This window comes from Vipera berus (assembly GCF_964194415.1).
Source record: "Vipera berus genome assembly, chromosome: 1".
In the NCBI taxonomy this organism is placed as follows: Eukaryota; Metazoa; Chordata; class Lepidosauria; order Squamata; family Viperidae; genus Vipera; species Vipera berus.
In genome coordinates this window covers 259055833-259081518 of record NC_138202.1, presented here as the reverse complement: position 1 = coordinate 259081518, position 25686 = coordinate 259055833, and the positions used below count along the sequence as shown (strand labels likewise).

At 35.6% G+C, this 25686-nt stretch overlaps 1 protein-coding gene across 1 annotated transcript in view; it reads left to right on the top strand.

The window, feature by feature from the left end:
• The window catches only part of CEP85L (centrosomal protein 85L), a 127362-nt gene extending 102581 nt beyond the window's left edge, over positions 1–24781 (top strand). The window contains exons 5-13 of the mRNA XM_081312991.1: positions 398–515; positions 1423–1596; positions 3833–3985; positions 5883–6037; positions 8814–8931; positions 9823–9873; positions 16352–16459; positions 17794–18007; positions 19674–24781. Coding sequence (XP_081169117.1) covers positions 398–515; positions 1423–1596; positions 3833–3985; positions 5883–6037; positions 8814–8931; positions 9823–9873; positions 16352–16459; positions 17794–18007; positions 19674–19834 — 1252 coding nt within the window. The 3' untranslated portion in view covers positions 19835–24781. The remainder of the gene's footprint in view (positions 1–397; positions 516–1422; positions 1597–3832; positions 3986–5882; positions 6038–8813; positions 8932–9822; positions 9874–16351; positions 16460–17793; positions 18008–19673) is intronic.
• The last annotated feature ends 905 nt before the right edge of the window (positions 24782–25686 follow it).

The following is a 25686-nucleotide window of genomic DNA, read 5'->3' as shown; positions in this document are numbered from 1 at the left end:
TGGAGTTACATAGTAGATTACTAGTAACAGCTGTCGAGGTACCAAAGGATTATAGCCACATTATCAACAATGAAATGCACAAGTCATGAGACTTTTATTGTCAGATAACTCCAGAGACTTAGAGGATTATGTGCAGAACTGAAGATATTCCTGTAGAGTTTGTTTTGATATGCTTTTTGAATAGCCACCATCTTTTACATTCTCTTTTTAAGGTTCAGATTATGAAAATTAAAGTTGTTCTAGCTAATTGCTTAAAAATTAATGAAAATATTAGCATTGATCCTTGGGTTTTTTTAGTGTAACAAGTCAACCCTAGTAAGACATTCAGCTGCTTTTGCCCACAGCCAGCAGGAAATCCTGCCAGTAACTTGACTTTTTCCTTTCTTATAACTTCCAGGCAAAATCAGCAAATTAACCTTCTGTATCAGAAAATAAGAGAGAATGAACTACGAGCTCAACAAGCAAGATTAGGGCACATTGTAAATTGTGAAGAATCATACATGAATAGCTTCCAGGTAAGATGAGGTTTTTGATCTGTACTTGTTATTATTAGTCTAGCGAAAATCCTGAATAATTCAACATCCTTAAGGACAAATTTATATTAACATTATAATGAAACATCCCACTTTCCACAGTTTGAAGTATGAAAGAAATTTGATGCGTAGTGTAAAGGAGCACTGACGCACTTGAATATCATTTGAAATCAGTTCAGTATATGCGTTATTATTTCCTTACACGGGATTCAAATTGACACATATTACATTTAAATGCTTTGACATTTAAACATCTAAAGTTTCATTATATACATATCACTAATATTATTTATTATTGTATCATTAGAGGTTTGAGTAACAGTGTGACTTTAGAATACAGACTTTTGATCATATAGGTGCTTTTCCTTTACTTTTCTCATTGATATGCTTTTGTATACTAGAAAACCTATGACTTGTGGAGTCATCCTTTGATAGATATTTCCTTACCTAAACAAAGAAACAGACGACAGACAGGGGGAAAAATCGGGAATAACTTCCAAATTCCTGCTGGCTTTCTCATTGATTTTGCTTGTGGAAAACTGGCAGGGAGGGTTAGAAATCATTCCTTCATTCCTCCTTGGCTGACCCGCGGAACTGTCTGCCACTTTGCTGGGTAAAGAGGCACAATGGAAGCTGTGGGCTGCAAGGAAAACAGTATCCCTGCTCCCCACCCCAGCGTATCCCCAAGGTCTCATTCAGGAAGAAAGAAGGCTCATCTGTCAACTGCTGGCACCTCACAACCATCCCTATCTTGCCAGCAGTTAACTTGAGTCAAAAATTCCAGTAGGAGAACCTTTTTGAACGAGCTTTCCTTCAGCTCTGCGTGAGGTGGTTAGTAACAGTTTCTTCAAGGAATCCTTTTTCTAATCTTCTTCTTTTCCTAAACCAGCCTCAGTATGAGAAAGCATCAATGCCAGCTCAAATTGCAGAGAGATCTTTGACCCAGTGTGAAAGGGAGCAAGTTAAACTTGTATCAGTACAAAATAAGGAGCTACAGCTCAGTGAGTTTTTGAAGGAAATAGTAAACAGATCCAATGAAGATAAAAAGAAAATGGAAGAGAAGGTGAGTCTCATACTGATGTTATTGAATCATTTGATCTCTATAATACAAGCATACATACATTGCTTAGTCATGTATGCTGCATTGTAGCCGGCAGATTTATTTACTAGATTTTTAGATCATTCGTTAGGGTAATTTTCCCATTTTGTATAATGGAGAAAAATGTTTCTTCTAGATTGCTTTATAGTGCCCTATATTTCCAGATAAAGATAATGGAATATTAGTTTTGTTGAAATCAGCTGGGCAAATTGCTTGTGACAACAAGTCTCATTGATTTAAGTGAGAGTTAAGTTGAAATGACTACTCTACATCCAACTCATTCCCTTGTAGGATAAAATGTATATATACTTCATGTTATTACCCTAGTGCAGAGGCCCCCAACCTTTTCGCCACCAGGAACATGTTCCATGGAGAGACACTTTTCTTTGGACCGGAGAGGGCTTTGCTCATTTGTTCTGTCCGATATCCGGCACGGCGCAGACTGGTGCTGGTTTGCAGCCTTGGGGGTTTGGGGACCCCTCCCCTAATTTGCATAGTTAAATCAGTTTCACCATTGTTTTTTCTGTCCTTTATTAATGTTACCGTCAGATTTTGTTTTGTTTCAGATTATAGCCACCAGAGATAGAAATACTTAAAGAGAAATTATAAAATTCACCATAAAATCATATATTTCAGCAAAACTCTACAGCTCTGCACAATGTGACAATGAAGAAAACATTTGCTAAGCTTCTGCTAGTTATGAAAATGGATAAAAATATGCAAAATAGTATTGTCCAATCTTACGAATCAAATTGTGCAGGCTATGGCCTTTAGCATTGAACGGTTTTGTATTTTAATGTTTTATTGATAGCTTTGTATCAATATATCCTGAAACAAATCAGTATAAACATTGAAACATACAGAGCTATCAATAAAAATGTTAAAACACAAAACTTCAATATATATGATGTTTTTCAATATAGATAAAAATAAATCAACTAAAGGATATCAAGTAAAAAGTTTTCTTTCACTTTTGATGCTGTTGTGAGTCACAGTCATATTAGTGATGTCAGCAGTTACACAAATTGAATAAATAAATAAAATTTTAAAATAGCTTTTGATAAAACCCATAATATTTTTTCCACTAGCTTGCTGATCACTCCTGTTAGCATGACATTCAGTTATTCTGTTTCTAGTTTATCTTTGTTCTTTTAATGCATTTTAACTAGTAATCTCTACTAGGTTTTATGATAATCAAAACTAATACAAGTGGTATGTAATTTTTAATGTGATTAGTGAACTTAAATAATAAGGTATGTAATAGGTGGTAATAGATACTAAATATAAGTAGCTTTTGTGTTTGTAAAAATGTTTTGTATTTATTTGAAGTGAATACATCATTCAGAAAACCACTAAGCATCAAAGCTATTTATGCAGGTTTTTTTAATATTTTAGACATACTGTACCAGCAGGAATAAAAATTATGCTACTTTGAAGACTTTTTTTTCCTGTTGAGGCAGGTAATCTCAGGAAGCAGAATTTAATTGGTCTCTAGAGTGCTGGCATTAATAAAACAAGACATAGCTTGGATAGACATGTAGGTAAATCCTGTAAAAATGTTTAATTATGGAAATATTACACTAAGCAAAAGTGTGCAGTCTTTGGAAAAAAATCAGCGTTATATTACATCCTGTTTATCTTTTCACTGACATTATTTTTATTAAAATACTAAGCAACCCTTGCCCTATTGGGTTTATCGTTTCAGTGATATTTCCTTATCAGATTCCTCAATGCCTTCTACAATGACAGAACTTATAATACACTGCCTTAATGGGAAAAGTTAAGATAGATTCAGAAATGTATCTGCCTTGAAAATAGCCCACGTTGAACTGTATAGCACAGTCAAACATGAGCCCATGAAATATTTTGTGACCTGAAGTACCATATCTTAAAACTGTTTTATGATTATTTTTATATCATAAAATGCTTTACAGTATATAGATTTGCCAAATTTCAATTCCATGGGAGTCCTAACCCCCAGTTTTTGGACACATTCTGTAAGTTAGCCCATTTGAAGTATCTTGGTTCAAAAATTATTGTCCTATGATGCACTTACTAATTCAAGGTTACATTTTTAGTAATATATAAATAGATAACACTGAAAATAATGGTGATTGAGCTTGAAGAATAAATCAACCTATTCTTTTTTTTAATTGGTTTCTTACTTTGCCTTTTACATCTAACCTTACCTTTTTTCTAGCTCAAAACCCGAGACAGGTACATAAGTAGCCTAAAAAAGAAATGCCAGAAAGAATTGGAACAAAATAAAGAGAAACAGAGACGAATTGAAACACTTGAAAAATACCTAGCTGATTTGCCAACACTGGATGATATTGAGAGGCAAAGTAAAGAGGTAATTGATGTGTTGTTTTGCTTTAAAAGCAGCTCCTTCGAAGGTTTTGCTGAATGATACATTTTAGTGCTTCCTACCTGCCCACAATGTACTCTATACAGTTTCCACACTTTTAACATATATCCCTTTAACAATCAATTGTGTTCAGAATTATTGACTATACAGGCATAAATCCAACAGTGTTCCTGTCAGGACCCACCCCAAACCACGTCTTAGGAAGACAAAATTCTTGGAGTCAAATCTATTCCAAAAAGAATCTTTACTATGACATGCTTGGTTGTAGGGAACGAGACAGGACTTAATATTATCCCACGAAGTAAACCCTTATAAAGAGTTCCCGGTTTAACCCCCCTTAACCCCATTTGGTCAGTCCCCCATCCTTTCTCTCGTATCATCCATCTCGTGGGAAAAAGGAATTTAGGACCCTTCATGTTTATTGCTCTCTTCCGTGACAAAAGCCAGATGCTAGCCCCCCCTTTTGTTTCCCCAGTTCAAAAGGCTTCTCCTTTCCTTTGAAATGCCTAATACCGGTTCAATACACATCTATTCTCTTCTCTTCGGGAGATGGCAGAATCCATGGAATAATGTTTGAAACATTCCATTTATGAATATGATATAAATGGATTCTGACAATTCCTATACCAGTGCAATAGCCCACTGTTGGGGCATCAGTTCCTAGTCTCTCCTGCAGCCTCCCGGTTCTGCTTTCCAGAAGTTATGTAAGAGTTTCTCCAGAAGGAAGAAAGAGAAAATCGTAATGCACAAATAAAAAATGCTTGTCTAAAATTTTTGTTTAGCCTGTAAGATTTTAAATTGACAGATACATCACTTTGTGTGTGTGTGGGGGGGGGGGGAATGAGTATGTGTGCACGCACATGATTGTGTTTAAGGAAAAACTAATTATGAAAAACAATATTAATCTTCAATTTTATAATAATCTAGTTGTTGCAGTACATATATTATCTTTAACATCTTGTACTCCTGGATTTAAGAAAATTAATAGGTGTGGGGTTTTCATAATTACAGAATTAATTTTCAAGAAAAGCCCAAGATAATCTGTCAGGATAATACAAAATAATTAGTTTTTTACATTACAAATTTACATTATAAACATTGTTGAAAATGAGATTTCCCCCTATCCTTAAAATGAAACATTTTTCAATTAGATATGATAAAATGCCTTAAGGATTATTATATTAGAAAAAACAGCAGACCTGAAACATTTTACTTTTGCCAGACAAAATTTTAGTTGGATCTTTTGGATTTATAAATGGCTCAGAAAAGAAGAAATTAAAAAGAATTATGTTGCATTTTAGAAACTTCAGAAAGAATCAGCAATACTGGAAGTTGTGTGCCTTATTCCTTGTCCTAAAAGTGCTTTTTTTAAAAAGGAAACTGGACTTTTTGATTTTTCTTTTAAGACATTTCATTTCTCACCCATGAAGCTTCACCAGTTCTGTATTATCCTTTGAGATCTTTATTATTTGTAAAAATGATGATTTCTAGACAATATTAAAAGTCAGTGCATGGCCATGCTCCTTTACTTTGATAGCCTCTGCAAATTATTTTCTTTTACTTTGCATTTGTCTTTTTGAATTGTGCCAAGAGAACAGATTTCATTCTTGCAAGTCTATGGGAAAACCAACCTTCCTTCCTTCCTTCCTTCCTTCCTTCCTCCCTCCCTCCCTCCCTCCCTCCCTCCCTCCCTCCCTCCCCTTCCAAGTCCTTGCTGAATTTTTTGGCAATCTTTTTTGGGAAGTGGTTTGGCTTCTTGGCTTCTTTCTAGGCCTGAGAGAGTGCTATGGTCTCCAAATGACCCAAGACGTGTCTAAGGCAGGACTAGAATTCACAGCTTCTTTGATTTTTGTCTGATGCCCTTAAACTTCCTATTTTACAGCTACAGGGCCTTGAAGAAAAAAATAAGCAACTGAAAGCTACTATGGTTAACCTAGAAAAGGAATTGGAAGAATCTAAGACACAATGTAAAGAAAAAGAATTGCAGCTTGTGTGCCAGAAGAAGAAAGAAAAAGAGTTGATAATTGCAGTCCAAAGGTACGGGTAACGTAATTGGTCACCTTCTGGGTGTGTTGCTACATAAAAGGTATTTCCATCTAGTGGTCTGCTGATTCAATTCTTTAGTGGAGTTGGTAGAAATAAACTTTTCTGTATCACACAGAAGGCAGGGCAGCCACATATTAGTGCTTTATGCATTGAGTAAGCAGTGGGGTACCACAAGGTTCTGCCTTAGGCCCAGTACTATTCAGTATCTTCATAAATGACTTAGATGAGGGAATAGAAAGGGATCTCATCAAATTTGCAGATGACACTAAGCTGGCAGGAATAGCCAACATCCCAGAAGACAAGCTCAGAATCCAAAACGTTCTTGACAGACTTGAACAATAGTCCCTATCCAACAAAATGATATTTAATGTGGAGAAAAACAAGGTTTTACACCTGGGCAGGAAAAATCAAAAATATAAGTACAGATTAGGCGAGACCTGGCTCAAAAACAATAACTGGGAGAGGGACCTTGGAGTCCTAGTGGACGATCACTTAAACATGTCAGCAGTGTGCAGCAGCAGACAAAAAAGCTAATACAATCCTTGGTTGTATAAACAGAGGCATAGAATCAAAATCACGTGAATTATTAGTACTGCTTTACAAAGCTTTAGTAAGGCCACATCTGGAATACTGCATCCAGTTTTGGTCACCACATTACAAAAAAGATGTTAAGACTTCGTTAAAAAGTGCAAAGAAGAGCAACTAAGATGATTAAGGGCCTGGAGACAAAAGCCTATGAAAAATGGCTGCAGGAATTGGATATGGCCAGTCTAGAGAAAAGAAGGACTAGGGGTGACATGATAGCACTATTCTAGTATATGAGACGCTGTCACAATGAGGAGGGAGTCAATTTATTTTCCAAAGCACCAGAAGGCAAGACAAGAAACAACGGATAGAAACTAATAAAGGAGAGAAGCGACCTGGAGTTAAGGAGAAACTTCCTAACAGTGAGGACAATTAACCAGTGGAACAGCTTGCCTTCAGACGCTGTGGGTGCTTCATCACTCGAGGTTTCTAAGAAAAGATTGGACAGTTACTTGTCTGAAATGATATAGGGTCTCCTTGAGCAGGGGGCTGGATTAGAAGACCTCCAACGTCCGTTCCAGCTCTATTCTGATTGCTTATGTATTGTGCTTTTAGGGAGGAAGGTGCGGAAAAGCTCTATTAAATGAATTATTTAATTCATTAGTTAAATGATTATTCATGATTGGCTTCCGGTTTAAAACTGCTTCTCCAACCTGTTGTCCTTTTAATATTTTATAATATGTCCTCCATCAATGACAGGATATGTGGCTATCTGATGCTAATTTTCCAGCTTAGTATAGGTTGCAAAACTTTAGCGTTCACACACAGTGGGGTAACAATCGAAAAGATCTATCCTGTAGAAATTGGTAAACTTTCACCCAGAGATGAAAGGCATCAAACCCAGGAAGAACTCTTCCTAGGCTTCTTCTGTAGGGAATAGGGCTGCTTTTCTCTGTACACGTGACTGGAAGATTATTCCCTGTTTTGAATAAAGCAAAGCAGTTCTTTGTTTAGACATAAAAATTCAACTTCACTGTCTGCAAAAAAAAAAAAAAAGAACATGCTTCCCTCTGGACAAGAAAAAAAATGTTCCCTCCCACTGCAGTGAAATGGGATCATTTTCTCTACAGAGAAAAGAAATTAAGAGTGGTAAGCTTCCTAGAAAAAAATTGTTATAAAATGAAGGGGTTTGGGGCAAGTCTTCATGGGACATGTTTCTCCTCTATGATGTTCCACTCACTTCTTTTACCTAGTGTGCTGATGATATTGGAGGGACAGTTTGGCTCATGGCAGCATGAAAGTATTTATCTCTGCCTAACATCTTAAAAATTAGCAAAAAAATATTAGGAAGAGTCTGAAAAATGCCATGAAACCATCAAGAATTTCTTCTAATTTCCCTTCTGTACCTAATCTCTACAGATGATAAAAGTCAGTTTGGAAAGTTGTATGTTTATTAGTTTAGTTTCCTGAAAGAAACTATCAAAATCCAAAAGATTAGCTATTTTAACTTCCGGTAACAAAATTAACAATATGTGGCATCTTTAAAGGCTGAAACTACCAGGTTTCATGTGGTATCATTTAGATGTCATTTGGAAACAATTGCAAATGGAACTTAAAATAAGGCAATTGGAATCCTTGTTTTATAAGGTTTTTTGAGAGAAAAAAACTGTTACAGAAATTAAAAGAAAAATTGGTAATTCTCCAGTACGAATAGTAACAAAAATTTATCTTAGTATGTCATTTTGAATATCCTAAAGTATGGGCCACTTGAGTTCATGACCCTAAAAGGTAGAAGCAACAAACAAACAGCTTGTTCAGATGATGAAAGGTTAAATATTTAAGGATAGTTAGCCAAATCTCTGAGTGCATTGTTTCCATCTTACATTTGGTACCTCTTGTGTTTGTGAGAGTATAATCCACCGTGGTGGTTTTGTGTTCTCCTGAAAGTTTATACATATTTGAAGCAGAGTCTTGTTTCTATTTTAAACCACGATTTTCATCGTGATAATATTTTCATCCATGAAAAATGATGGTAAGTAAAAGTAAGTTGCTTACCTGCTCTGGAACATTTGTATGCCTTAGGGCTATTACGTGGACAGGTCTGTTTTTGGGGAGGGCATAATATTTAACCAATATGGGAAGAAGCTGTGTGAATGATCCATGTCATTTTTCTTGTCTTTGAATGGAAACTTGCCCTGACTTGTCCGCTTGTTTGTTTTGCTGACCGAAATGTAAACGACAGCTTGCAACAGAAAGTAGAAAAATGTCTGGAAGATGGTGTCCGCCTTCCTATGTTGGACGCAAAACAACTTCAGAATGAAAATGAAAGCCTCAGAGAGAAAAATGAGAAGGCTTACAAGGTCAGTACATTAAAATGGTCATATGGTATCAAGCGGATTCAGTTTTGATCTATATTGCTCCCATATTAGTTTTTCCTCTCTGTTACCGTTCACAAGAAAAGAAGTACCAGCAAATGCTTTTACTCAGGATTACTGTGTGCTCAGATAGGGAGACAGAGATTGAGAGTGGAGGCAAATCGACGCAAGCCTGTTGCTACCAACTTGCTGCTGTTAGCATTTATGTATTTATATAATATTGAATGGAAGATATTTTATTCCAACCATTGCTATCTTAACATTTATAGATATATTTTCCTAAGAACTTAAGAATAACTCATTGGGATTGAGCCAGGCACCATCTTCATCCAGCTTTCCCTCCATGCTTACAGTTGTCCATGGGATTCCTACTCTTTGCTTTCTGGCTTTAACTGGTTAGCAATTCATGATGGATGGGTCCTTCTTTCTCATGACCTCTGGAAAAGTTTACTGAAAAGCTGTTGATGTATTTTGTCAAAGACATCTTCAAAGCCAGGAATGTCAGCAAAGTAACCAACCTGATTATTAGTATTCTCAAAAGCTCCAGACGGTTGGATACCTTGTGAAATCCATGCCGATTTTATTCAGCAACATTCTTTAGTTCTTTTCTAGTTATCATTTCTACCAATTTTCCAGGTGCATATATTAAACTGACTGGAACTCCCCTGTGTCCCTTTAAAGACTAGTATTGCTTTCATTCCAGCCTCCTGTAAATGCCCTTCAGAACATTAACACTTCTAAGCACTCCATCAATCTCTCTGCATTGTTAATTCCAAACGTGATGTTGCAATATCTTTTAGAAGTATATGTCCTTCAAAAAGATACAGGAAACCAGAAACACAAATAAGAATATTATTACCTTCTTTTCCTCAACAGGTCATAGACAATCAACAAAATCGGATCGCTGAAATATCTTTAGAGATACAGGTAATGCAATGTGATTTTCACAGGTTTCATGTTTACCTTCTGCATCAAAAGAAAGCATTCTCATAAAAGGAAGCTGTGAATGCACTTCATAAACTAGCATTATGTTAGTTAGTGATATTTAAATAATCATTTATTTTGCTTCAGTCATTTAACTTTCTGAACTGCAAGTCTAAAAATAAATCATACAAAGGAATAAATGCTATAACTTGGCCAGCTTCATTAGAAAAGGGTAACCTTATCCTTACAGACCAGTTATTCCCCCCTTCAGCAGGACTTCTGTTGTGTCAGTGAAGTGAGGCTGAAATTTATTGACTAACGGTGTGTACCTGACTGCTGATTTATGACTAGCTGACTTGCCTAGAATGCTTTATGATACTGGGGGTAGAGTTTTTGCTGGAAGAGAGCAGGATGATAGTTGCCAGTTTTACTCTGTTCATTTTCAGTAATAAAAACCTCCCACACAACAGTAAAACAAATACACTTATAACTGATGCCTTAACAGTATATTTTTGCTGGTATTTCCATATTAGTTTCCCTACAATTTTCTCTGCATTTTCATGCCTTTAGCTTGCTCTCTACAAAAATATGTGTTAGTTTGTTCTTTAAAAAGAAACAAGAAAAGAAAACTAAAGTAGTTTTTTTAAAAAAAAATACTTTAAACTTTGGGTATATTCACAGGCAGGAAAAATACTCTGATCATAAAGTGTTTTTTTTCTGGCAAAAGGGGTTTGTGAGAATTTATCATTTTTGAATGTGAGAAATTGTTTACTTGCTGTCAAAAAATTGGATTACTTAGCTTATTAACAGTGGTCATATATTATATAAAATGAAAAACCACCACAACTTATCTAGTACCAGTGAAATTTTTTGATCAACTGTTACGTGCATAGAATTGTCATGTAGGAGCATCATGACTTTATGAATATGGTATTGAAGTGGTTGAAATTGATGACACTTATGCAAATTGAAGACATGGGTTATTGCTTTTCTGCATTAAAACTTGAATATTGATTGACATGATGATAATAGTGATATCTAGACTTTGAGATTTTAAATTATTTTACTAAGATTTTATACAGTTTGAATATGATTTCTAGTTCTCTATGTCATAATATTAAGCAGAAAATTAGCCTTACGTAAGCTAATAGCTCTTAGTTCATCAAACTTCTTGTATACTTCTATTGCCATTTCTTTCAATTTTTGTTCCACATTATGTTTTAACAGAATTGTGACTGGATTTCAATTTGATAACAAGGATATAAGCTTTAGTTAACTGGAAACTGCAGTTAAAGAATCCACAACATAGTGCTGAAATTCTCTCATAGCAAAATCATATGAATCTAGTACCTATTCTTCACAGGAGGATAAATATTTATGAAGAATAGGGTCAGCTGAATATAAATGAGTTTAGAGCATTTTTCATACTGGTTATTATTTTTTTGTACTCCTCCCAGAATCACTTCTTTTGAGATGGGTGGCCATATAACTTGGATAAATAAAGAAATTAGGAACTAGAAGAAATTAGGAAGTAGATTTTATATCCAACTGCAGATATACCAAGAGCAAAGAAGGATGGACCTTGTTAAAAACAACTATCAAAAAAAAAGAAGAAGAAAGGAAGTAATGTTTTATAGGAGGCAGATATTTCATTTTCCTTTCTCTTTTTGAGGAGCGTTGAAAGCTGGACTCTTGAGATTTCCCCCAGTTCAAACTCTGCCTTGTTGCTGGGCACTATGCAGGGATGGGAAAAAATGTTGGCTGTACTTGACAATCCTTGTGCAGTCCAGGCTATTTGTTGTTCAGCTGTGCGGGAATGATAAGCAATTCATATACAAGGATGGATGCCAAATTTGATGCTTTCAAAGCCAGAAAAAATCTTTGACATGAAATAGCTATAGGTGTAGCTATTAGACTACTAGATTAGATTATATTTATATAAAATTCATACTGGTTATTATTAAAAATAGAATGTATGGAACAGAGTTTGTTGATCATTAATTTTAGTTGCAGGGCAGTAGAATTCTGTTGTAAGTTCTTAGTCATTATATTTTGCAACTAATTTTATCCTTTTGTCAGAAGTACAGTCTGAACGGATGAGGATCTGTCCCTCAAATCCAGTAATCATATTTTTCAGAGATGATCAATAACGCACTAAACATACAGGGAAAGGGGTCAGCTCTGTTCTGACAAGGCTGTTGCAGAGTTGTATTAAGGCAACATACTAGGTGGAAAGGAATTTAGCCCTCTTTCATTCACAGTACAGCTGGACCTTCTTATCTACAATTCTGTGTATCTGCAGTTGATAAATAAAATGAATAAATCTTGTTTCTCCATGGCCAGTTCTAACTGCTGACAGGTGGGGGGGGGGAGTCCAAAGCTCCTTTATGTTCTCGCCTCTCCAGTTTTAACATCTACATGGAATTGCTAGCTGAGGTCATCCGTCAACATGGCATCAGGTATCATCAGTATGTTGATGACACACAGTGTACATTTTGACCTTTGATCAATCAAGTGATGCGGTTAAAGTCTTGTCCCAATGATTGGAAGGGTGTCAGGTATGGATGCATAGGATCAGGCTTAAACTGACAAGACTGACTAGATATGGGTACAGATTCTTCCACTGCTGATGATTCTTCATATTTGGCTTTGAATGAAGTTAAGCTACTCTTAACAAAACTGGAGTACAATTTGGGAATCCTCCTTTACACAGCATTCCTGCTGGAAAGGTGGGTGGCATCTGTGATCAGAACATCCTTTATATAGGTCTATTTGTTGCACCAGTTGCACTCTTTCCAGGACTGGGAGTCCTTTCCCAAGGTCACTCATGTTGATTATTCAATGCTCTTCATTCAGGACTGCCTTTGAAACCCACTCAGAAGCTAAAACTGGGTCAGACTATAACAATAGGAGCCGTTATGAGTATGACTATGTAACAACTCTGTTACATGCGCCGAAATGGCTTCTAGTGAGTTTTCTTATGCAACTTGAGGGTGCTGGTTATCACTTACAAAGGCCTTCATGGATTTAGGGGATATCTATCAGAGAGATATTCTGGCTCTTGTAACGACTGCCCAATGTATTCTATCCAGTTGGCACACTTTGAGTCCCATATATTAAGCAACGTCATTTGATTGGACATAGGAAGTATACCTTCTCTGTTATGGTGCCTGGAATAGCATCCTACCAGAGGATTGGACTGCCCTTAACCTGCAAGCCTTTAAACAATCTCTGAAAACCTGATTTTTGTCCTGAAGCTCTGGGATAATAGGTCTGGCCATCTGAGATGCAGTGTCTGTTTCAGTTTCAACTATACTGCTCAAAAAAATAAAGGGAACACAAGATAAGACATCCTACTATTAAATACAGTACATTGTGTTGTTTAAGTGTTCCCTTTATTTTTTTGAGCAGTATATTTCAATTTCTATAAGAGAACTTAGAAATGAAGCTATTCAAGAGCTCCTAAAGATGGGCATGGACGAGCAGTTATACAATCTGGAGACTGAAGTAAGTGTGAGGGAGAAACTTAACCTTGCCTTGAGCTTCTTTAATAATATTTAATAATAATTTAATAATTTAATTTGTATACCGCCCTTCTCCCAAAGGACTCAGGGCAGTGAACAGGGCAATACATAATAAAAAACAGGATACAAAGATTAAAAAGTAATTAAACAACAATGCCCGTAATAAATTAGTACATAATTAAAAGTTAAAACCGATTTATAAAACCTACCGTCGTGGGAATAGGCAATCCCATACCTTTAGGATAAGGTATGATAAATAAAAGGCTGGAAAAGCTTACAAGGTTCAAGTAAGCCAGGTTTGAAACAGGTACCAGATTCCAAAAGATTCTAGCTATGCAACTTTATTGTTCTAAGGGGTAACAGAATCTTGAAAGTCAGCACCTGTTTTCAAGCATTATCTATAATTTTTAATCTGTACACTTCCCAGTACCTGTGTTGAGTTGGGCAAACTTATATAGGTAAATAAATAAAATCAGTTACTCACTCCAGAATTTATTATTTGTGGTGAACAACTTTGTATATCTATAAATGTTTGTGCATGGCTCTGATCCATTTGCTGTTTTCTACAATGCAGAAGTAAGCATTGAGCTCTCTCCCCTGCCCCCAAATTAATTTGCCAGTGACCTGCCGGGTTCTGACCTCATATGGTCACCTTCTTGCATTGTTACCTTCTCCACCTTGAAAATGAGGGTTCTGCTGAGAGAAGTAGTAATTGTTCGCACAAAATATTGCTGTTGAGCATGAAGGTAAAGTTAGCAAGTTGAACAGTCAAGCTGCTAACCAAGGAAACACCAGCATTGCAAAGGTAACTATTCCCATCACAAGAAAGAGTTATGAGACAGCAACACCAACATGTTCCCATAGCTTTTAAGAGGAGGTAATTGATGAATCTTCAGTGTTTTTTTTTATTATTTTGATATTTTGCCAGAGGCCAAAGGGAGTTGTAGTTCTGTTAACTCCAACATTAGAGCGAAGGAAATCCACTGCTTTTTTTTTACTCTTTATTTATTTTGAATAAAATATTTTTTTAATAATATTTTGACTTATTGTTCTTTATTCAAAATAAAGACTGGAGGAATAGAAGATATGTTACCTTTAATTCTGTAATTTCTTTTATTTGGCATCATTCATTCCGCCGGGACCTGAAGACCTGGCTCTTCGAGCTCTCTGGCCCAGGCTGAGAATTTTAATTTTAATTTTAATTTTAATTGGGGGCTTTTACTTTTTCAGGGACTGTTGTAATTTTTTTAATCGTTTTTAACTTTTGTATTTCTTGTTTTAATTACCCTGTAAACCGCCCTGAGTCCTTCGGGAAAGGGCGGTATACAAATCTAATTAAATAAATAAATAAATAAATATTCCAGGGGCTATAGAAGCTATATGCTTATTCTCGTAGGCTCCATGTCTTGTTACCTATAGCTTTGTTGATGGTTATATGTTGGAATGTTGAAGTGTAACCTATATATAGTTGAAGTGCAGATGGGGATTACAAAGCTGTACTTCGAATGAGGTCTACCTTCACGTCAAAATAAGGATGTGATCTAAAGAAAATCAACTGTTACATATCATTGCATTCCTTTGAATTCAGCACTTTTTTTGATATGTGAAACAGTTCAGCACAAGAAAGTGCTCCTTTTGGTCTATTGCAGATATATTCTCCTATCCTAAGCAATCAGTGGTCAGGCAGCAGTAGTTTCCCCCCTCAAAAACTAGAGAGCAGACAAATGACAAATGATGACTGAACATGAATTCACTGGAATTGACAGTTTTGTTAGCTAACAGCCTTTGAAGCCCCAGAGGATAGATATCTTCTCTAAACATTTTTTGTCTTTCCCTATAAAGGGAGATGGATGCTTTGGCAAACTTAATGCAGAATTCCTCTAAATCTCTTACTGTCAAGATCAGACTAAGAAGGGGCTTTTTAATTCACTGGAACTCTGACAAGCATAGTATACACTGATCCAGTGGAGAAATACTTTCCGAATCTATTCTTATAGTATAATCATCCAACTGTTGTTCAAGGAATGTCTCTCTTCTCCCTCCAGTCCTTTATAACCTGAAAGTAATAGATTAAAATGCACATATTAGGAGATCTGGTAATCTTGAGATGGCTGCAGATACACTGATTCTTGTTTCCTCAAATTCTAAAAAAAAAGTATTTATTTTCCCCTGGTCAGCATGTCAGATGCTATGGGCGTAGTTCAGTCCATCGTTTAATATCGGCTGCCTTGAGATTAAGAGAAGTCGGCCCCAAGTTTGCTTTTAAAAGATTCTGAAAAAGTTGCTCTTTAGAAGAACTTTAGCAAAACATACAGCCGGCAGTTCAGTCGTATATTGGAATATTGGATATTTTTATTTTTGCTTTTTTTTTGCATTGAAAGCTAGACAAAGGATTAAATCAAAATCACTGAGATGCCAATTTTCTAGTTTGGCCAGTACTGTAAGGCTTCCCCATCAGGTCAACCATTTCATTGGATTGACTCATAATTACTTGGCAATAGCAAATTCAAATAGTGACTTTTTATATTACTTTCTCTGTTTTTTTCTCTGAATGTTTTTGTTAGATGTTTGTTAGATGTTTGTTAGATGGGCAAAAGAAAACATCAGTAGACCCATAAGAAATGACATATTTAGTTAGCAGACAAACTCTGGAATGCATGGTGGTGTGGTTGCTGAGTTCTGTTTATTTTTCCTTCAAGGAGGAGAATCTAAGGAAAGAGATTATCCTCCTTGTTGACGGTAAAGTTCATTGCTGAGCAGAGGCTGAACCTAAGTAGCCACCATTCCTGCAGTAGAGTTGTTGCAGGGAAGAGAGTCATAAGCAGCTTTTTCACTGGAGTTTTGAGTATTTTCATCATCAAATACTAATCAACAAGGAATATACAATACTGAAAATTTTGAATTGTTGATTTATTTAAACAACATACGTAAAGGTAATTTTTTCCATTTTCCCCCAGTCTATGCAAGAAAAGCTTTTAGAAGGAAATCTGACAATTCAGAAACAGAAAAATGAACTTGAAGAAAAGGAAAAGAGTGTACAAGAGTTAAAGAAGGTACTTCTTAAAGTAAGTTTCGGAGATTATCCTCTGAATCAGATTTACCCGTCTACCCTTTTCATGTATTGTGAGTGGACTGTGAAATAATTTCCCAACTTGCAATTAAGTTCAAGTGCTTTTTTTGAAAACCTCAGAACTAGACAGGAACCAACTACATTAATGAACCTCTTACTATAATTGGGAAAGTCTCTGATGGACCAGTAGCTAGTGGTGACAGATTGATTTGCTATCTCAAATAAACAGACAAAAAACTGCATGGTTTCAGTCCTCACATTTTCAGTCGGAAGAGAGATTTGGACAGTTTTATTAATAATTGTTTGCTTCAGTTATCGTTCAGTTATCATTTGATAGTGTAGGAGCTCCTCTTGCTTATAATAAATGCCAAGTATTGAAACTTACTTTGTGCAGCAGAACTTTTTTTTTTTCATTTATAGACTAGGATCTAAAGTACTACCCTGCTAAGCTTACATACTCAAAGAGGCTTTTGTTTTCAGGATCCTAAAATGTAGCCCAGGTTTTTTTTTAGCCTCTCTTCTCCAGTTGGTGCAGAAAGAGAAGGATGTACAGGTAGTGTTCATATAAACAATGGTAATTGGGATTGCCAACTTCATCACTAAGCAAACAGTTGTAAAGTATGATGCCACATGACTGCACTGATATACAGCCTCAGTTGCATCAGTTCCAGATACCATTCTTAAGGGGAAACTGAAATGTTAGATGTGACGTCACATGATTGGCATTTGCAACCTCCTGCCAGTTTCCCGATTGACTTTGCTCGTTGGAAGCCAGCAGTGAAGGTTACAATTGGTGATCGTGGGTCTGCAGGATGGTGCAGCCGTTGTAATTACAAGCCTGTTGTCAGGTGCTTGGATTGTGATGACATGACCATGGGAATACTTCAATGGCCACAACTGCAAGGACTGGTCAAAAAATCTCCTTGTTCAACATGTCGTCACTTTGAACAATCTCTGAGCAAGTTGTCATTAGAAAAGGTCTATCTGTAGTTTGATTGATTATCTGAGATAATAAAAACATGTTACTTAGATCATCAACCGACTACGGTTTACTTTCCGACATTATGCCTAATGTATAACAATGTGGGTATTTGTTCTATCATAGCATGTTAACATGTGATGTCCACCACTCTGGCCTTCCATTTCCCCACAGTTTTCTTATCAGATGCCAAACATCTGGTTCATGCCCCCGAATGCAGAGTTTCTTTGAAATAAAATATAAGCAAACTCTTTTTCAGATGCCTTCTCTTCCGTTAGAATTTTTCTGAAAATAAACCAAGCGAATAAAGTAATTTCTGTTCTCTCGTTTTTCATCTTGTTTTAATGAAGAACCAAAGATTTATGGAAGAAAACGAAAGTTTAAGAGAACAGATTCATCTGATGGAGCAGTCCAGACAACCAGTGGCCGAAAAGTTACCTGTGGCAGATCAGTTATTCATAGAGATGTCTCACTGTCTGTTCGACTTGAAAGCACTTTGCAGTATTCTTACTCACAGAGCTCAGGGCAAAGAGCCTAACCTGTCCTTGCTGCTCGGAATCCAGTGTAAGTAATGTGGACAGAAATGCCTCCTTTTGGCACTGGGTAGAGCTGGGAAAGGAAAATCTAGGGGATGTTATTAAGAGAGGAATGGAAGGCTCCAGATTGATGTACATTTCTGACTTAGGTAAACTACCAATAAATACATAAACTACTAATGAACCTGCAATAGGAAAAACAGGCATATAGTATATGTGAAAGCCTTATTTTTCACAACTGTAATTCAGAAATGTACAGTTATTTTGAGAATTAAATTTAATCTTCTTACAATGTTGGGCTCCCTGCAGCTTTTCTATAGCATAGTTGTATGATGTTTGTGGTCTCCAAGCAGCCATGTAGTAAGTTCCATCTGCATCTGTGTTTTTTTTTTTAAAATAATACATTTCAGCATGAAGTCATGCTGAAAATTGGTTCTTTGAAACAGGCAGCCTGTGGCACTACTGCTAGATTTTTTACCTCAAGAGTATCATGCTGTCATTTTAGTTCCTTTAAAAGCCCGAGGAGCAAGACGTTTTAGTAATTTCAGTTGAATAAGTAGAACACTCCAATTCCCCCAAAATAAACTTCATTAGGACCCCATTTCTTTATGCTGGTTTGGATCTCATATGTTCTGGTGACTGCCTGAACTGGGTGGTATTGTCAGTTTTTCTCAAGTTAACTTCTAATTCTGGCAGAAAATAAAAACAACCTCTACTAGAGAATATTCTTTGACCAAAATTGCTTCCCTAAGAACTCCTCTCTTCTATCCACATTCTATTTTTAGTAGGCATAAAATATAAGACCAAGATGCTGACTTTCTTCTCTGTACCATGGGTAATTTTAAAGTGATCATAACAACACGCATTTTGTCAAGAAAGTGAAACATTCAATTTGGACTAAGAATATTAAGTTAACACGGTCAATAGCATATAAAGAAAATATATATAAAATGGTATATCGTTGGCATTTACCGCCAGCCAGGCTCGCCAAAATGTTTCCAGGAACAACCCCAACTTGTTTGAAATGTGGGGTCAAAGAAGGCACATATTTCCACCAATGGTGGACCTGTCGAGAGGCTATGAAATTCTGGAAGAAAATTCAGAAATGGCTAATTGAGATGTTGGGATACCATATACAATTGTGTCCTGAGGTATTTTTATTGGGGATAAGACCACAAAATATAAATAGAACTGCATGGTACCTGTTGTTACGTATAACCACTGCTGCAAGATTGGTGTGGGCCCAGTATTGGAAGAGGGATGTTAGCCCACCCGACCAAATAATAATTCAGAAAATAATGAACTGTGCGGAATCAGATCGGCTCACTATGATGTTAAGGGGAAGAGGGGACACAGAATATTATCTATCTTGGAGTCAATGGTACAATTGGATGTCAAAAAGAGTTGTTAATTGAACTTTATTACATGTTATATATAAGAATTTCTTCTTTCTTTGTGGCTATTTTCTTACATGTAATGGGACAATTTTATCTCCTCTTCGCAATGTGATGTAGACCGCTATTGACTTAAATGTTTGCTTGTTCACAAATTTAAAAAAATGCAAAGAAAAAGAAAGTGAAACGTTCACATTTTTTTTTCTAGAGCACAGCAGAATTAGGTCATTAGGTCATTTACAATTGTATGTTTTGAACTAGTGACTTGTTTAACTTCTAGCCCTGGTTCTTCTTTCACAGCAATGAACTGTTCCTCTGAAGATGAGAAGCACCATAGCACAGAAAGTCTCTCGAAGAAGCTCTCAGAGGTTTGTCAGTTGCGGAAAGATATTGATGAACTGAGGACTATAATTTCAGACTGCTATGCTCAGGACATGGGAGAAAATTGCATTACACAGTGATGACACCTTGGCCTCATACTAGCAACTAAGTTATTAAATGCTGCTCTGGTTTTAGTTGCTCACATTTCTGTTACAAACAATACTGAAAAGCAAATGCTGTGCCAGCTGAAAAGGTTTCATACGTTTGTGCACAGCTCATGCAGTAATACGATCCTCTATCGAAGAGATTTTGTGCTGCGGGGAAAAACCTGATTTCTTTAAAACTACTGAATATAGGTCAAAGCTGTGAATAATGTTGTTCTTTTGAAAATGGTTTTTATTTCTTTCCTTTTGCTGATAAAAAAGAATACAATGTTTTCTGGAGTAAAGATGGAATTACCAGAAGAGGGCGCTATAACAGTGGTTCAGCAAGCTTTTAGGATAGAAGATCCACAGGCAGTTGGATGTGCTTGGTTATTTGAACATCAGGTGTTAGAACTGTGGATGAAGATATAGAGTCCTAACAAAGATTTTTTTTTTTTTTTGGATGAAGAGAGTACTGATAGTTTGGGCCGCATTAGGTTAAAATTATATGCTCTTTAAGGGTTGCATCCCCAGTTTTATTCTGCAATTCTTGTGTAATGCAAGGGGGGGAAAACATTCACATTTCAGGAAGGGATTTGCACTTTGTTTGAAATTTGGCAAAGTAGTGTTGTCTGAATGTTGTAATTCCAGCACACAGAAAAATAAAAAGCCTTGGAAGAAACCCAATTTCTTCTGGCAATCTGAAACAGGAGATCTTGATGAATAATTAATATATTTGCTCCAAAATTATATCACAACTGGCATAAAAACCTTATGTGAAAACAAGGGTTTTTGACTATTCATACAAATATGCTTCAGTTTCTCTTCTTGCCAAAAGAGGACTAGAATGAACCGAGCAGTGCCAACCTTCATAGATGCAGTGTTAAAATGCCTGAATTACAGGTTTAATCCAGGTTTATGTATTTTGCTGTGTTAGTCTTTGTACACCGTTTGTCATGACAAGGCTGATACCACTTTATTCTGACAATCTATTCTACAAGTTACAAAAAGCACCTTTGGAAAAAAAGGAGGCTAAATACAATGCATGATGCTCATAGATGCCATGAGGCTAAATAATTTCAGTCTTGTCAAAAGTTGATACTTAAAGAGCAAGAAATGGATTACCATTTTCAATTTCTTACATTAATATTTTTCCCTAAGCAATTTTTGGACATTGATTTTAGATTGATATTTTCACATTTGTATGAACCAAATTTATATTTTATTTGTATATGATGCAGTTTAAAAAATTGGCCTTTTTAAAATTCTACTTGTTTTAATAGGAGTTTATTTCTACTCTGTGATGGCTATATTCTCTGTGGAAATTTATTTTAATATTGAACTTAACTGACGCTTAGTCATTTTAAATGCACATTTGTAAATATTAAATAGAAGCAGCTAGTAAGGGAATAAAAGATGCTTAATCCTGCTGATTGAGGCCTGAATTTAAAATATTATGGTCATAATCCCAAAAGTGTTACTAGAAATAAAATTGGGCAGTACTTATAATTGTAACTTTAAATTCATATCTATGCAGATAAAGGAGTGAATGATAAGAACTAATTAGCTGATTCACTTTCTCACCAATGAACAATGAGTGCAAGCCTGACTTTCTTACTATACTGTGCTATTAAGAAGCACAAATGTCATTTTTTATTCTAAATGTTTGCATTTTATATTCTACTGGACTCTGTATCTTACAAATAATTTGGAACTGCAGCATTATGTTATTGTTAAGAATCTTCCACAGTAAAGATTGAAGCAGTTTGTGGAAGTAGATTTTTGACACCAAATTGTCAAGAAATTTCATTTTTGCATGGGCTGCAAATAACTGATTTTAATTAACTAGTTAGCTGGATTATTTAGCTTTTTACCTTTAACAACCAACATATTTGTCTACATTATGGCATCATGAAGTCATATCACCACTTTTACTTTGAATAGACAATCATATAGCACTCATGGAAGAGCTAATTTTCAAGAGATTATCCCAGATACCTGATAACTTTGATCCTTGCCCAGTTATTTAGCTTCTGTAGTTTAACTGTTTCAAACATATTCACACACTATGCATGTTTATGAACCTTTTTTTTTAAAAAAGGTTTGACAAATTGTTTTACAAATCTTATTTTTAAAAGATATTTTTGTTCTAGAAATAAGAATTGTGTCGCAAGAAATGCCTCCTAATATGCTGTAGAGCAGTATTTTTCAAACCTGGCAACTTTAATCAGGACTTCAACTCCTAGAATTGTCCAGCCAGCATGCTGTCCACATACCGAGTTGCCAGGTTTCAAAAACACTTGTAATTAAGACATCAATGAAAATAAATGGGTAATTTGTTTAACAATAGTAATATAATTATTTCAGTTTAACATGCATATATGTATCCTTGTGAATACATAGACAAAACTTCACTAGGCCATTTGTTAGAAAATAAAGCCAGTGTTCCATAACGCTTTGGGGGACTTGCTTTAGTGTTTACCCCATCCTTCCTCTCATATTCAGTGAAAATATGAAGGTGTAGCATGCATTCCAGCTGCATTTCTGTTGTCAACATCCCTCAGTGACTGCAATTCATTGATTGAATAGAGGAGATTCCTAATGGGTGTGTGTGGATAAGGATATCCAGTCTTTTAGAGAAGGCCTGAGACTGTACATCTGTCTGGCCTTCTTTATACTACCAGCAAACACAGAGTGTTGGGAATTAGGGCTATTAGTACGACCCCTCTTTTCTTCTTACACATTCATTGAACAACTAAAAAGAGGTTGTGGTTTCTGACATTTTGGCCTGTCAAACTGGCCAGTAAAAAAATAGTATGCTGTGGATCACAAATCTATTCAAGCAATTTCACAGAGACTGCTAAGTGGTTGTTCCTGTGTTAAACAAGGAGGAACCTATATTTATCCTCAGATGCTAGATAAACAGGGAGAAGGCATCTGCAACTGCTTTGTATGTAGGTTAGTTAGAATACAGAAAGAGATTTATTTCTCAAATAAAGGCTCTATGTCCTGGTAATTAGTTTAATGTGTCTTAGTGAAATGAAAACAGTCAAAGGTGGTAACCAGAGACAAAAAAGTAGGAGGACAAAATTAAATGAGCCATAAATGCACAGTATTATTTTTTTAATAATAACGTAGCAGTCTTGGAATCTGAAGAACTACCAGTTTACAATGACTATTTAGTAGTTTAAATTTTGCATAAGAAATGCATGAGTTTTTTTCATTGAATATGTGTGTGGCCTCATTCAACACATGTTGTAAAAAGTGGTTAACTAACAATAGCTTTTTAAAAAAAATGGTTCATAATGGTATTACTAAGTTGATTTAGTCATGACAACCTTTCCCCGCAGATACAGGAGATCATCCAAAGAGCTGAAAAAATATTACTAATAAATAAAATGTAGATAGGTTTGTCAGCAAAGATGAAGGCAAAAATTACACATTTCGTATGTTGAGGTTGCAATTTTACAGAAGTGTAGATGGCATTCTATAGTAACTAATATAATTTAAGAATGTATCCCAAAAAGGAATTTAGAAAATGACTTTCATACATGGCCAATGCAGTTATTTATATGCCCTTTGTATGTACAGTATTCAAATTTAGTACTGTAGTATAAACTTAATTTGATTTTATTTTTTGTAAAGCATGGCAGTGATCCTATTTGGAAAATTGACTTAGCTCTGATAGTAATGCCCAAATCAGTAATACTTCCTCATTATATAAGGGTAGACTTAGTTGTTAAATAAATATTTAGGTTTTTGGAATGTAAGTTATGAGCACAGATCATTTTTAGTAGGTTTGCCATAATCAGTCATCCTGGATATAGATATTTTTTTAAAAAAGTAATATAAATGAACCAAAATTATTTTTAACTTTTTTCTTACTATTTGAATTAGTTTTTTAGTTATTTATTCCCACCCTACCCTCTTTTAGGAAAATTGTGAAAAATTATTTGTTAGATTCCAGAATGAGAATAAAAAGCTAAAAGATAAATGCAAGATGCGGTGTGCATCAGTTTTACTCTGCCTAAAACTTAAACTGGGGTTAAATTCACCTAGCCCCCAAATTTATTATTTAGTAATGCTTCTGTAAATCTGTGTATATTTAAAAATAACTCTAAACATAAAAGAGATTTGACATATTCTAGATTTGGATTTCAAACAAAATTGAAGGCAAAATTACTATTCTGTAGAAAGACAATGGATATTAAAAATTTGGTGAATCAGTCAATAAACCAATAGTCTTTGGAGTATTATTTCCATCTCTTTGTAACTCTGTGCCTTTTATTTTTGTTCATGGCTTAAAAGTAACATTTTAATAGCTATGAAAGTTATCAAAATTTGCACTTTGTTTCCTCTGATTTTTGAGTCTTTTTAGCTTGTAAATGTGTGAGAAACTTTTCGTAAATAGAAATATTTTTAAAAAGTTGTAGGTCACCTTTGAAACTTAATCTGGTCTGTTTTTACCAGCTATTCTGTATATGGTAGAGAATATGCAGGAAATTCAGTCAGAGTGTCCTTTTGTATATATTAGGTATAGCATTGTTAATCAGTGGCTAGGCAAGGGAAAAGAGGGCTCTCCTTCAAAGCACAGCAGACTTAAACTGGATCAGTTTTCTAATGCTGGTAGCTCTTCAATGTTGGTTCAGTTTTTGAGCCACTCAGAATACCTCATGTGTACATATAGAGTTGTCATGACTTAAATCGAAATGCATTCAGTATTGTTGCTGTTTTTAATTTTAATTTTTAAAGAGCCACTGGCTGGCTCATCTTGTTAGGCCTGTCATTGTTGCCTACCCTCTTTTTGTAACTTTTTTTAAAGTAGCATTTACAGCTAGAATTTTGAATGCCAAAGTTCTATTTATTAAATGATAAAATTTTCATTGTTGATTATACTAGTATTTTTCCACTCAATATGTTTGTTGGATGTTTGAATTTGTATCTGCAGAACAAAAATAAATTTTGTTAACAAAAGCTGGACACTTTCTTTGTTGTTTCTAATTTTAAATAATATGGTATCACTGGGATAAATGTTATATATCATCTTTGCTTGCTGATAGCACAAAAGAATATTGTCAATGAATGGACATGAAATCTAAAATGAAATACGGTCAGGTGGCATACAAATTTAATTATTTTTATCTGTTCACAACTGTGAAGTCAGTTGCCAGTTCTTTAACCTGTGTTGCCCTTCATATTCATTGAGTTTTTCTCAAGTACCTAGGATGTCATAATGTATCAGCATAGTATATGTGCAGATCCAGGCAGGTCTTTTGCAATTATTATTATTATTATTATTTAATAGAGCTGCTCACTAGAAGTTATCCAGCAAGAAATACTGGGTCCTCTGTGAATTCATGTTGCGGTTGCCTCATTAGAGAATGCTGTGATATAACAAGCTAAGAACATAAGTTCCCTTGCACTCACTCAGCTTTGAAGCATAGTATGGAGACAGTGCTGGGGTCACACTTAACTACAATTTTTAATGGAACCACTATGGGGATGCTGCATCCTATCCTAGTACTCCTTGATCTCTCAGCAGCTGTTCATGCTGTTGACCATAGTATCTTCATGGACTGTGAAGTGAGGGCTATTGTAGTCATTTGCACACTTCCTCAGTGGTAGTCTCCACTTGGTGTTGGGCCGGAAGCTGCTTGGATCTGGATGAGAAGGAACAGGCTTTGGCTCAATCCGCATTGGCTATGGCTTTTACTTTCTTCCCCCCAAGTTAGAGACATTTTCAATGTTTTGACTAGGATTGCACTTCCCCTTTAAATTGGCACCTGTGGGCCCTCCTGGACTTGCAGCTGCTTCTCTACGACAAGCCCATCAGTTGCACCATTCCTCAA